This window comes from Chanodichthys erythropterus, chromosome 15 (assembly GCF_024489055.1).
Source record: "Chanodichthys erythropterus isolate Z2021 chromosome 15, ASM2448905v1, whole genome shotgun sequence".
In the NCBI taxonomy this organism is placed as follows: Eukaryota; Metazoa; Chordata; class Actinopteri; order Cypriniformes; family Xenocyprididae; genus Chanodichthys; species Chanodichthys erythropterus.
In genome coordinates this window covers 8976606-8990555 of record NC_090235.1, presented here as the reverse complement: position 1 = coordinate 8990555, position 13950 = coordinate 8976606, and the positions used below count along the sequence as shown (strand labels likewise).

Here is a 13950-nt window from a genome sequence, read left to right as displayed (position 1 = left end):
ACATAAGTAATCATTGGATATCTGATATAATAGAGCATTAGAACATTTTTTGTATTTAATCATATATTGATTCAGCTGATGCATTGTTTGTTGATGAATGTGGCTTTTAATTCATATTATTTATATATATATATATATATATTTTTTTTTTTTTTTTTTTTTTTTAGGTGGCCAATGTGATTCCTGAACCTGGTGAACCGGTAAGTTATCGGTTTTGTCTTGATTTTAAGCATATTTTGAGTAATAGTTTTTGAGAATAGTTTTTCATTTAATAGATATTTTGAGTATATCTATTAATAGACTATTAATGCACTTTTTGGGGCATATTTTGCCTGTTTTACATTCACATTTTACACTTCCTCATCTTTAGGGCAAGCCGGGAGAGAAGGGAGAGAAAGGAGATCAAGGAAATCCAGGCGAGACGGTGAGCTTTTATTGTTTCCAACACTTCCAGAATCATTTTATATGTAATGAAGTAACTTTTCCTGGTTGTGCGAATCATCTCAAGAGGGCAGTAGAGAGTCAGGATTGGTTAAATGACTAAGTCTCTTGTGCTTCTGAAACTGATTTAATTTATAGCATCACTTTACTGTCACTAGTGCGTTCATAATGCTGACATAATGAATCCTGCTGTCAGTTTGAGGAATTATGAGGCAAATATGCTTGAAAGGGAACAGCAAAATATGTGCTTTTCATTTCTGAGAACAGTCATCTGAAGTGTATCACGCATTATGTGACAATGGATATTAAGAGATTCAACGTTGCATAAGGGAATATTAATAAACCTGAAGGTCAGGGGCGTTGCAGCTCGTCAGCTGATATTATGTACCTCTGTTGGCTCACATTAAAACATCATTCTGCTATAGGACATCGCCTTTTTGCCCCGAGCTTTTAAAAAAGCAGATTCTGAGTATTTATCCACAGATCAGTGCTATTGACATTTACTGTAGCGGTTTAAAAGTTGTTGTTTTTTATCTCCAAGATGAGCTTTTCTGCAAACTCAATCTCTTTACTAATTAATATTAGTATATCTAATAAAGAAAATAAGCAAACAAAGTCTAAAAGGCCAGACAACTCAAGCACATCTTCACAAGACATCAGTTTATAAATATCAATGTGAAAGTTTAACTGATTAAAATTAATTAGAAAACATAACCAAATGTCTTGGAAGATTAGTGAGGGCTAATTAATATGTATGAGGTCATATTGACATTATGACCATCATGCCCTCCCATTCTAATACTACTTCTGACATTAATCCTCATATTATATTATGTTATATACATAAAAAAATCATATAGCTGAACTCACTCTTTCCGTCATCTAATAAAATAGTCCAGACACCAAGCGGTGCATCATTTATAGAAACACAGACAAGCTTGTTACGATGATGTATCTGCTCTCACTTGAATTTATTAGTGTGAAATGAGAAATCTCTGTTGAATTACTGCAGTTCTGACTAGCTCAGCCAAATGCAATCATTTCTGTCAGAGAAACTGCCCTGACATCATCTTAAAAGAGAGCCAGGTTTCATTTCTGGAGTGCTGCATAAACTTTATGAAAGGAGATTTCAAAGTCACCATGGCTGAATGAACTAAAACGTATATTCAAACAGAAAAAAAACCCAAAAAACCATTAAATTACATATTACACGCGTTGAAGATATTATGGTATAAATTCAGATTTGGTACCTTTTAATAAAATTAATCTGATAAACTTCACATCTCTGATATTCCCAGGGTCAAAGAGGACTTCCTGGAGAGCAGGGGTTCAGAGGGCATCCAGGACCTGCGGTAAACCCGAAACAATTATTTAAACAGACATCACACAATCTACTGAATATGATGAAAATTCATGCTTAACCTTCATATTCCAGTCATACCTTTGGGTAATACTTTATTTTACAGTGCCATAGTTAAACGTTATTATGTGTACTTACTATAGTAATAAAAGTAAATTATGCATAATTACAAGTAACTAACCCTAAACCAAACCCTAACCCTAACTGTAACTCTACAGTAAGTACATGTAGTTAATTAATAGTACTCAGTACTTATTTGAGTAATTACAATGTAACTACGGCACTGTAAAATACAGTGACTTACCTTTGAAATTTCTTCTGTATTCCACACACAACTGTCTGATGTTTTTCTCCTGTTGTTGTGGACAGGGCCCTAAGGGTGATGCTGGTGATAAAGGAGAAGCAGGGAGACCCGGAGATCCAGTGAGTTTGTTTTCTTCTCACATGTGATGTATTTTTTGTTTCCTGAACTTTTCACTCTCAAACTCTTCACTGTCTTTAGGGTCCGCCCGGATTGATGGGCTCTCAAGGGCCCCGAGGGCTGCCAGGCAATGTGGTATGTTCTTAAATAAATTATTTATTTTCAAAACCTTTTTTGACATCCAAAATACAAGATCTATTTTAGGGAAACATACAATTTGTGTCAAATGTGTAAATGTACAGTATATCGAGACATACAGCATAAGCAGGTTATCTATTTTTTTTTTTTTTAGTAATAATCAAATTTTATCATTTAACTTTTAAAAGGGTTTTTTTTTTTGTCTTTGCAAGTGTAAACAACATCATGTGTGTGTATTTTTCAGGGTATTCCAGGCAGCATCGGCCCACCTGGTATCGCTGGACAGAGAGGAGAGAAGGTGCGGAAATTAAATAATCAACTAATTAAAAAATGTGTGTGTGTGTACAAGTATACTGTGTGTGAATATGTGACCCGTCACGGAAACCAGGGACACAAGTCGGCAGCACAACTTTCGAGCAAAATGAGAAAGAAGAATTTTTTTTTCAAAATTGGTGATTTTCGTTTTTTTGCAGAATCTGTTAGTTGAGATCATGAAGAAGCCTTTCTGTGTTTGAGATAGCAGTAGTGGTATATTTAAAAGCATACATTTTGAGGTTGAAATCGGCTTGTTTTTCGGCGATTCTAGCACACAGTAGGGGCGTGTTATTGTCTGTGTGTATTTCCATACTGGGAAGCGTGGCTACTTATTATGCAGCATTCTGGCCGGCTCTAGCTGATATCAAAATTCAATGAAGAACCGTTACACCGAAAAAGTTTTGAAGTACTTCTTCGACAAGCCGGATGCTTATGAACAAGCGCTCACTGATTCTGAAGACGATCTGAGCGACGATGAAAGCGGCATAATAAGACATTACCTCTCTGGAGTCGTGTAACGCGCCGGCGCATTTTGCAGGATTTTTTTTCACATTGCAGCAAAACAGACTTAAAATACTCCGTCATTTTTTGTCATAGAGACATAAGTAATATATCAATTGAAATAGAATGTATAGAATGTGTTCTTTTATTTGTGTACACTCAGAGTAAAAACACAATGTTGTGCTTTTTGTAAAATAAAGAAAACTAACATGATGCGTGATCTCTCCTCTCCCTCTGAACGCAGTCCAATCTGAAAATGAACTCAGAAAATGAACTGTAAGTGAATACTAATCATAAAAAAATTAGACTTATGTCTGAAAAAACGTTGAAATGTCAAGTTTTAAAACGTGTAAGTCAAATCGAAAACAAACCTTCTGTGTTTATGTAATCTGTATGAAAAGAGAGCCATGTCAGATGCCCGTGATTCAGCTCACGCCCACGGAGCCAGCGCTATTCAGACGAAAATTCAGGCAATACATGCATTCATCGTCTCAATCGTGTATTTATTGTCTTGAAAAGTGTTTTGAATAGCCATAGTTAGCGATCTCTGGCCTCTGTTAGTCCAGTTAGTTCCTGGATTGCCTATTCTTCTTTAACAGGCTTCTCAGGTGAGAAAATTTTATTTCATGATTATAGTGACCAACAGGGATGGACTGGGACCAAAAATCGGCCCTGGCTTTTTGGCCCAGACCGGCCCACCACCACATAAGATCACAAATCCCACCCGTCCTTCCGCTTATATATATAAAATTTATTCTACTTATTTATTTATTTTTAGTTGTTTACAACCAAGTCACCAAAATACGATGAATACACACTGAGCATAACCCAACACACAACAGTAAATCTATTAGCCTTATTACAGTTTACTTATTCTTATCACAATGTTAATTGTTGTTGGTGTGGGTTACTTATATCCAACAAGCTATGGTAAACAAGCTAGGTAACATTATAATCTCTAAAATAGCGGAGTAATCGGAAATAGCGGAAAAAATTCAGTCAAATTCATCAGTTACCATCTTTTTTTTGTTGTTGTTGCTGTTGTTATGACTAATTACTCAGCACCATCAGCGTTAAAGAGAAAATAATCACTTCACCCGATGTTTTTGAATAAAATAGCCTTGACAGCCGACTTACTGGAACTCATCTGTCTGTAGAACTGTTCTCTCCCGCCGGCGCCGCCGGACTTCTACAGAATCTAAGCACAAGCGAGTGTGACGTGCGCGGTGGACCAAACCACTGTGAGGCAAGGGAGGGGTGACTCAAAATGTTTAATAAACTTAAAACGCCCGTTTGCGTTTGTATTGCTTTACTACTTACATAATTATTTTAGGTTTATATAATTTATGCACAATACTTAGCGTGGTTATTAATTATATTTTTTATATTGCGTGCAGGCAGAAATCTTATAGATGGTGCTGTTCAAAGATATGATTGAGCCAGTCCAGTGTCAATCAAGAAAACAACCAATGGGCCGCTAAGCTACATGTTTCATGAGCCGCGTCTGTCAGAAGGAAAAAAATAGCCTATGTGATATTTTTGACTAAAGTGTTTTGGGCCAGCAGCCCAGTGTCAAATGAAAAAGCATTGGGCCGCCGATCTAGGCCTACCACTTTCATGGGCTGAGAGGATTTTTTTTTTTTTTTTTTTTTTTTTTTTGGCGGTCGGCGACTGTCGGCCCCAAAAAGCACGTCGGCCCACCGGGAAAGTGCCCGGTATGCCAGATGGCCAGTCCGCCCGTGGTGACCAAAATGATCACGGTTTTAACAGAATCCTGTTCAAAAAGTCAATTCACCAAGTTTTATGTAGAAAACCAGCAAATAACAAATAAAATTAGCATCAATATGTACTTTTTCTTTACATAAACATTAAAATAATAACATTAAAAATGATGGGCAGATTTTAAAGGAGTGTCTTTCAACATGTTATCTACAATGCACAAGTTCAAATAGAGTTTTGACAAAAAAAGTAAAATATTTCAGCCTCCAAATCATTTTTATAAAAGTCAAAAAAAAAAAACTACTGACATTTACAATACACATTAACCTTTATTATTAATAGTATGTGGTCCATGCAGCTTTACAGGAGGTATGGCTTATCTAAATGAGATGTAAATGAGCCCTATTGTCACTCCCAGCAGGTGAGAACAGGCGAGAACTGCAACTTTAGAGGCGTTTTTCTCCCTATAGAGCTTCCTTGAGTGCCTACCTTCAAATGACCACAACTTCTCCAAACATTATCAGATTTCCATGTGTTACACATCGTTGGCAAGCTTGGAGACTACACTTTCAGAATCTGTGAATAACTCAAAATGCCCCAGAACCGACTTGTGTCCCTACTTTCCGTGACTGGTCACATATATGATACACAAGTGAACAAGTGAAGTGAATATTGTCGATCATTTCCTAATAAGGCCATATATTAAGGTCTGGGTACTGTAGATCAGATGGTAGCAAACAATCAGTTCTAGTAATCAACGAAATGGTCAGGAATAACAATCTAAGAGAATTTGACATGGGCCAAGTTGTTATGGCAAGGCGACTTGGTCAGAGTATTTTTGAAGAGGCAACTTGTGTGTTGCTCCCGGTGTGCAGTGGTGAGAATTTACCAACACTTGTCTGAGGAGGGACAAACCACAAACCGGTGACAGGGTTTGGGTGCCCAAGGCTCATCGATGCATGAGGGCAACGGAGGCTATCCCATCTGGTCCGAGACAACATATAGTTGTGGCTATTGTTGCACAAGTCACACAAAATTTGAATGATGGTTATGGGAGGAATGTGTCACAAACACACTGCTGCGTATGGGGATGCATAACCGCAGACCAATCAGAGTGCCTATGATTACCCGTGTCCACCGTCGACAGTGGCTACAATGGGCATGTGAGCATTGGATTTGGACCTTGGAGCAGTGGAAGAAGGTCACCTGGTCTGATGAGTCCCATCAGCCATGTATGTGTGCATCATTTACATGGGGAAGTGATGGCACCAGGATGCACTGTGGGACAAAGACAAGCCGGTGGAGGGAGTGTGAATCTCTGGGCAATGTTCTGCTGGGAAATCCTGGGTCCACCATTCATGCGGACGTAAATTTGACATGTGCCATCTACCTAAACATTGTTGCAGACCAGGTACACCCCTTCATGACAATGGGGTTTCCTGGTGGAAGTGGCCTCTTTCTGAAAGATAGTGCACCCTGCCACACTGCACACATTATTCAGGAATGGTTTAGGAACATGATGAAGAGTTCCAGATTCCCTAGATCTTAATCCAGTTGAGCAGCTGTGGGATGTGTTAGTCAAGTCAAGTCAAGTCACTTTTATTTATATAGCACTTTTTACAATGTAGATTGTGTCAAAGCAGCTTTACATTGATAACTGGTATATAATTTTTGCTGCACAGCAGCTCTTCACTGTTGAATATCAAATTTCAAGTGTCCCCAACTAAGCAAGCCAAAGGCGACAGCGGCAAGGAACCCAAACTCCAACAGGTGACATCAGGTGGAAAACAGGTGGCAAATAGGTGTTAAAATGGAGAAAAAAACCTTGGGAGAAACCAGGCTTAGTCAGGGGGGCAGTTCTCCTCTGGCAAACTGCTTTGTTACGATTCAGGTTGCTATCATAAGTCTGATAGGATCACAACAATCAAAGTATTTATTTCAGTTCCATCCAGTTGAGGATCGTATTCATCACGCCGGTATGGACGGTTTGTTGAGGAACTGTGCTACTGGCTGTCATGTCGATGAGGCTTTCACAATGGATGATCTAGTTGACTCGATCTCTGCTGATACTTCAGGGCTGCGTTGTGGTTGTGTCCAGTTGAGGATTGTATTCATCACGCCAGTATGGACGGTTTGTTGAGGAACTGTGGCACTGGCTGTCTTGTTAGACCAACAAGTTCGATCCGCGGTGGCTCCACCTCGCAACCTACAGGACTTGAAGGATCTGCTGCTAAAGTCTTGGTGCCAGAAACCACAGCACACCTTCAGGGCTCTTATAGAGTCCATGCCTTGGTGGACTGGCACTGTTTTGACAGCGTGTGGAGGACCAACAGCACTGCATGGAATGTGTTATTTTTGTCAGTTAACAGCACTGTAAATTGCCATGGAAGTTTTTGGTTAATGACTGTTCACGGGAATGTGCAGGCAGCACAGATAATTGTCGGGAACTGCCGATGATTGACGTGGAATTGGCTTGGCAGTAGACACACCCATGCTTTCCCCAAGTTGACAAACTTAAATTTAACTGAAACTGGGCTGGGATTTCTATTTCCCAGCATGTTTTGCCATGACACTTGAAAGGGAGAGTAAATGCTAAAATTAAGTGTTGTGTAATGTGCAAGATTAATGTTAAATGGGAAATTTAATGGTGTTTAATGTTTAGCTATGCTAATTTAGAAGAGTTTAATCACAAATGCTTTTTCTTTTTTAAAAGTTTTGGTTTCATCCAATGGGTAATGTGGCATATTTGATGTAGTTTCATTCATATGCTAATCAGAGCCATTTGCACCCCCTTCCGGTGTGATTCTGAGTTATTTATAATTATGAACCATAATTTATCCTGTTGTAAGGGAATGTAATTTTATTTTTCATTTTAATTGATTTATTTTTTTATCTGTCTTCATGGCTATTTACATCCCACCAGGGTGATGCAGGTAAAGATGGTCCTGCTGGACCCCCTGGTCCAACCGGTGAGCCTGGTTTAAGAGGAGAAATCGGTTTGCCAGGAAAAGGCAAAGAGGGAGCAAAGGTAATGCATTCATCTTAGAATTCATAAGTTTGATAACATCAATTATATTTTTGTTATTGATATGAAATTGTCCATGTGGATTCTCAAAACTACCGAGCAATTAGCTTAAGAAGAAAAGAGCATGCATTTTGTTTCATTCTTGTTTTACGGTTTCCCATCATGAGCGTGTAAAATTGCATTTAATAGGCATCACATTGTTTACATCTTGTGCTCTGGAGAATCTGAAAGTTGTTTACGCTAACTTTTTCCATTTATATTTGCTGATTGTGGTTAAAAGCACTGAAACGTGGAGAATAAATCCACCACACATTAAACTAATGAGTCAATGAGACTGTGGCTGCAGGTGTTAAAGGGGAACTGGGGTTGTTTTATAGCTACAGCTGCCTTATTTTTCCAGCTATGCACACACGCACACATCTGCAGTCTATCCAACAGAGTTACATGTTTATTAACATATGTGTATAATAATCAAATGGATGAATTTGTATGCCGTATTATTGGTAGCAAACCATGGTGATTTTCAGTGAATCCTGACTTTACATTCTGTTTGTCTCACAAAGCTACTGTATGACGTCAAAAGAAATAACATTCATAAAAATAAACTAAATGTGATTTTATGAGAGGGAAAGTGAAATGACTAATAAACGATTGAGAGAAATGGAGAAACTAGAAGCACAGTAGTAATCTGCTTTCTTTAATTACAGGGTGATACAGGACCCCCGGGCCCAGCCGGACCTCCCGGACTGAAGGTAATGAGACTTCTACTAGTTTTCTTTCTTGTTACAAGAAAGAAAATGACTTCTATTTGTCTTCCATCAGCATGAAATATCTTTTTGGGCCTTTTTTTTATCATGAGCAGGTGTGTGTTCCCCAGAGGCAAAAGCTGAATCACTGCATTTCATTTATGTGATGTTTTACTGAAATTTCAGACAACCAGATAAGTATAGCAAAGAAGTTTTCCTGGGGAAAAAGTGCCGGATATGCATTTTGCTATTGTACTTGTATTGTAATTAGTGCTATACCAGTGCTATATACAGTACTGTGCAAAAGTCTTAGGCATGTTAGTATTTTCACACACACACACACACACACACACACACACACACACACACACACACACACACACACACACACACACACACACACACACACACACACACACACACACACACACACACACACACACACACACACACACACACACACACACACACACACACACACACACACACACACACATGTTTGTTTTTGTGAATTGTGGGGACTTTCCATAGACTTCAATGCATTTTACACTGAACAAACTGTACATTCTATCCCCCTACCCTGCCCCTACCCCTAAACCTAACCCTCACAGGAAACTGTGCAAACTTTTACTTTTTCACAAAAACTCATTCTATATGATTTATAAACCCATTTACATTGTGGGGACCGCTGGCTGGTCCCCACGATGTAGGTGAACTCAGGTTTATATTACATCATGGGGACATTTGGTCCCCACAATGTAATATAAACAAAAGCACACACACACACACACACACACACACACACACACACACACACACACACACACACACACACACACACACACACACACACACACACACACACACACACACACACACACACACACACACACAAAGTTATTTATATTATTCCTTTTGGCATTAATTGTAATAATCCATTGAGATTGTTGTATGTACAAGCACTTTGTGAAAATATTGCACAGTACTGTACGTTAGACTTAATAAATACAGGACATACACTCTTGTTTAAATGTTCAGGGTCAGTAAGATATTTTTTTTAAAAGCTTTTAACCAGCAAGAATGCATTAAATTCATCAAGTTACAGTAAAGACATTTATAATGTTCAAATAAATGCTGTTCTTTTCATTTTTCTATTTATCAAACAATCAAAAACATTTCCACAAAAATGATTCTGCAAAAATATGAAGCAGCACAACTGTTGAATTGGTAATAATCAGAAATGTTTCTTGAGCAGCAAATCAGCATATTAGAATGATTTCTGAAGGATGTGACACTGAAGACTAGAGTAATGATGCTGAAATTTCAGCTTTGCCATTACTGGAATAAATTACAATTCAATTTTTATTTTAAACTGTAATAATATTTCACAATATTACTGTATTTTTGAACAAATAAATGTAGCCTTCCTGAGCAATCTTACTGAAAAATTGGAACTGGAATTATAATTATTCAGCCCTGTTTTTCACATTTTATTTTGTGTTTTAGGGTTTGCCTGGCCCACAGGGAATGCAGGGAATGCCAGGAAACAGAGGACCACCGGGAGAAGGAACCACTGGACCCCAGGTACAGAAACACACACGCACACACACACACACACACACACACACACACACACACACACACACACACACACACACACACACACACATGTTTGTTTTTGTGAATTGTGGGGACTTTCCATAGACTTCAATGCATTTTACACTGAACAAACTGTACATTCTATCCCCCTACCCTGCCCCTACCCCTAAACCTAACCCTCACAGGAAACTGTGCAAACTTTTACTTTTTCACAAAAACTCATTCTATATGATTTATAAACCCATTTACATTGTGGGGACCGCTGGCTGGTCCCCACGATGTAGGTGAACTCAGGTTTATATTACATCATGGGGACATTTGGTCCCCACAATGTAATATAAACAAAAGCACACACACACATACACACACACACACACACACACACACACACACACACACACACACACACACAGTCATGCGGCTGTTTATTTAATCATTTTTCCATTGGAATATCCAATCAAAACGCAGTCATTTTCACATTAGCACTAACACAAATAACTCCAAAAAACCATATGGCCAAAAACTGCCCTTTAAAAATGAAATTTGAAATTTGCCATGAATTGGAAAGGGGATTGAAATCATTGTAACTAATCAAACTAAAGCAAACAGATGGCATATGCACGGACAAACATGCATATTTACAAACACATATGCATATACAAGCAAACATACTGTATGCACACAGTACAGAAAATATGGATCTATTATGTGAAAGCTTATGTGACATTTCCATATATTTCTGACCCAGTTTAGTGTCTTTTTTTACTCATGGATCTGAAGACAAACAGAGACACTTATTTCTTTATGTGCATAGCTGACTGATATTCTGTTTTTCTCAGGGGTCTTCAGGACCTCCGGGACCACCAGGAGCTGCGGTAAACAATCTGTTCATATTTATATCACCTTCAAATGAGACAGATGCTCACAGAACACCCTTAAGTGACGTGTCATGTTTGATATCCAGGGTTTGAGAGGACCTCCTGGAGTGAGCGGACCGCAGGGACCCGCTGGACATAATGTAAGATTCATTTTGATTTAGTAGTACAAGGACAATTCCAGTGTATTGGAGCATTATTAGCTAAAAGCTACATGTGAACTGTAGTCTCTGAGATCACAGTCATCCAACAGGTGGAGCATCTTTAGCTTTTAATAATAATATTGTACCTGTACAATGACAAGAAGAGCTTTACTTTCCAATCCTGAGATGTGATGCAGAACTAAACCAGTTTCTCTGCTCTGCTGTGGATCTCATTCAGTTTCAGTTTGACTAACAAGCTTTGAATGTGTTTTCCTGTGGTGAGGATCATCAGCAGGACTCATGGCTCATGTACATGTGTGTGTGTGTGTGTGTCTACCTGCAGGGTTTACCAGGAAGACCTGGAGAGAAGGGCTCACCTGGAGAACCAGTGAGTGATACCTGTTCGTCATTTAAATATGGATTCATCAAATCAGCTGACATATTCACCTGCTGCTGATATGATATGAATTATGTATAAAGTTTTTAATTGACTTTTGTTTTTCCCAACTTCTTTTTTGCAGGGAAAAGCTGCAGACCTTTCTGATCTGAAGGTAACAGTCATCCATCCATCCATCCATCCATCCATCCATCCATCCATCCATCCACCCACTCATCCATCCATCCATCTGTTCTTCTGTCCTTCCTTACTTTTATCATCTATCCATTAATTCATTCTGCAATCCTCCATCCATCCATCCATCCATCCATCCATCCATTCTTCTGTCCTTCCTTACTTTTATCATCCACCCATCCATCCATCCATCCATCCATCCATCTGCACTTCAGTCCATTCATTCATTTATTCATTCATTGATCCATCCATCCATCCACCCTTCCATTCATCCATTCCTCTATTCATCAATTATCCATCCACCCTTCCATTCATTCATCTGCCCTTCAGTTCATTCATTGTCATCCATCCATCATCCATCCATACATCCATCCATCCATCCATCCATCATTCATTCGCCCTTTCAGTCCATTCATTGTCATCCATCCATCCATCCATCCATCCATCCATCCATCCATCCATCCATCCATCCATCCACCCTTCAGTCCATTCATTCATTTATCCATCCATCCATCCATCCATCCATCCATCCATCCATCCATCCATCCATCCACCCTTTCATTCATCCATTCCTCTATTAATCAATTATCCATCCGCCCTTCCATTCATTCATCTGCCCTTCGGTTCATTCATTGTCATCCATCCATCCATCCAACCATCCATCCATCCATCCATCCATCCATCCATCCACCCTTTCATTTATCCATTCCTCTATTCATCAATTATCCATCCGCCCTTCCATTCATTCATCTGCCCTTCAGTTCATTCATTGTCATCCATCCATCCATCCATCCATCCATCCATCCATCCATCCATCCATCCATCCACCCTTTCATTCGCCCTTCAGTCCATTCATTGTCATCCATCCATCCCTCCATCCATTCATCCATCCATCCATCCATCTGCCCTTCAGTCCATTCATTCATTTATCCATCCATCCATCCATCCATCCATCCATCCACCCTCATCCATTCCTCTATTCAGTTCATTCATTGTCATCCATCCATCCATCCATCCATCCATCCATCCATCCATCCATCCATCCATCCATCCATCCATCCATCCATCCATCCATCCATCCATCCATCCGCCCTTCAGTCCATTCATTCATTTATCCATCCATCCATCCATCCATCCATCCATCCACCCTTTCATTCATCCATTCCTCTATTCATCAATTATCCATCCGCCCTTCCATTCATTCATCTGCCCTTCAGTCCATTCATTGTCATCCATCCATCCATCCAGTTGAAAATGCATAGGATAGGCAGATAAGTTAAAGTAGATAGGACATATTAAGGACATATATGTTAAAGTGCATAATACAGATCAGGGTAGAGTCGGACCCACACCATTCATAAGTTTTCTACTTGAACTGGGACACAAGAAAGGCTTAGTAAGTATTAGTTTATTTGCCGGTATTTTTTAACTTAATTTGGCTGCACCATTATAGTAATTAAAACTCCATTACACCATTAAAGTTCTGTGTAATATGTTTTAATTTGGCATTTACCTTTAATGATCCGATAAGCAGTCTTCAAATTTGTAAACACAAATAGTGTTGAAAAGCCTTGATTTTCAGTTTATTTTGTTCATTCTTGTTAAGTCTTTTCATTCTTCTTGAGGTTGTAACTTTGTTTTTTTCTCTTTCCCAGGACATTTGTTCAGATTGTCCCCCTGGACCGCCTGGACAACCAGGTACTCCAGGAGCTCCAGGTGACAAAGGCCATTCTGGACCACCTGGGAAAAACGGACAGGATGGATATGCGGTGAGGGATCATGATTCAGAAATCAAACTGTATTCTTTAAGCTTGATCGAACTGAAACATAACAGAAGTATAAGGACTAGAAGTATAAACATTTAATCAGTTTAAAAAAATTAAATTTAAAATCTCAAATTAGAGGTGATTTCATGAGTCTTTATTGGGATTTAACTGGTGGCTTTTGCAGGGTCCTCCTGGACCAACAGGACCCGCAGGACCACCTGGTGCTGATGGAACCAAGGTTAGTATATTGTTTAAGTCTACTTACTCTTATATGGGTCAAGTATATGTGAGCCGGCAGCATTGCATCACTCTAGTTTTGGTGTTTGTTTT

General features: G+C 39.0%; 1 protein-coding gene across 1 annotated transcript in view; it reads left to right on the top strand.

Annotated features, from left to right (window-relative positions):
- The window catches only part of col22a1 (collagen, type XXII, alpha 1), a 69111-nt gene that overhangs the window by 49606 nt on the left and 5555 nt on the right, over window positions 1–13950 (top strand). The window contains exons 33-47 of the mRNA XM_067412280.1: window positions 168–200; window positions 371–424; window positions 1740–1793; window positions 2171–2224; window positions 2304–2357; window positions 2605–2658; window positions 7819–7923; window positions 8628–8672; window positions 10173–10250; window positions 11105–11140; window positions 11230–11283; window positions 11627–11671; window positions 11805–11840; window positions 13510–13623; window positions 13805–13858. Of these exons, the coding sequence (XP_067268381.1) occupies window positions 168–200; window positions 371–424; window positions 1740–1793; window positions 2171–2224; window positions 2304–2357; window positions 2605–2658; window positions 7819–7923; window positions 8628–8672; window positions 10173–10250; window positions 11105–11140; window positions 11230–11283; window positions 11627–11671; window positions 11805–11840; window positions 13510–13623; window positions 13805–13858 (870 nt within the window). The remainder of the gene's footprint in view (window positions 1–167; window positions 201–370; window positions 425–1739; window positions 1794–2170; window positions 2225–2303; window positions 2358–2604; window positions 2659–7818; window positions 7924–8627; window positions 8673–10172; window positions 10251–11104; window positions 11141–11229; window positions 11284–11626; window positions 11672–11804; window positions 11841–13509; window positions 13624–13804; window positions 13859–13950) is intronic.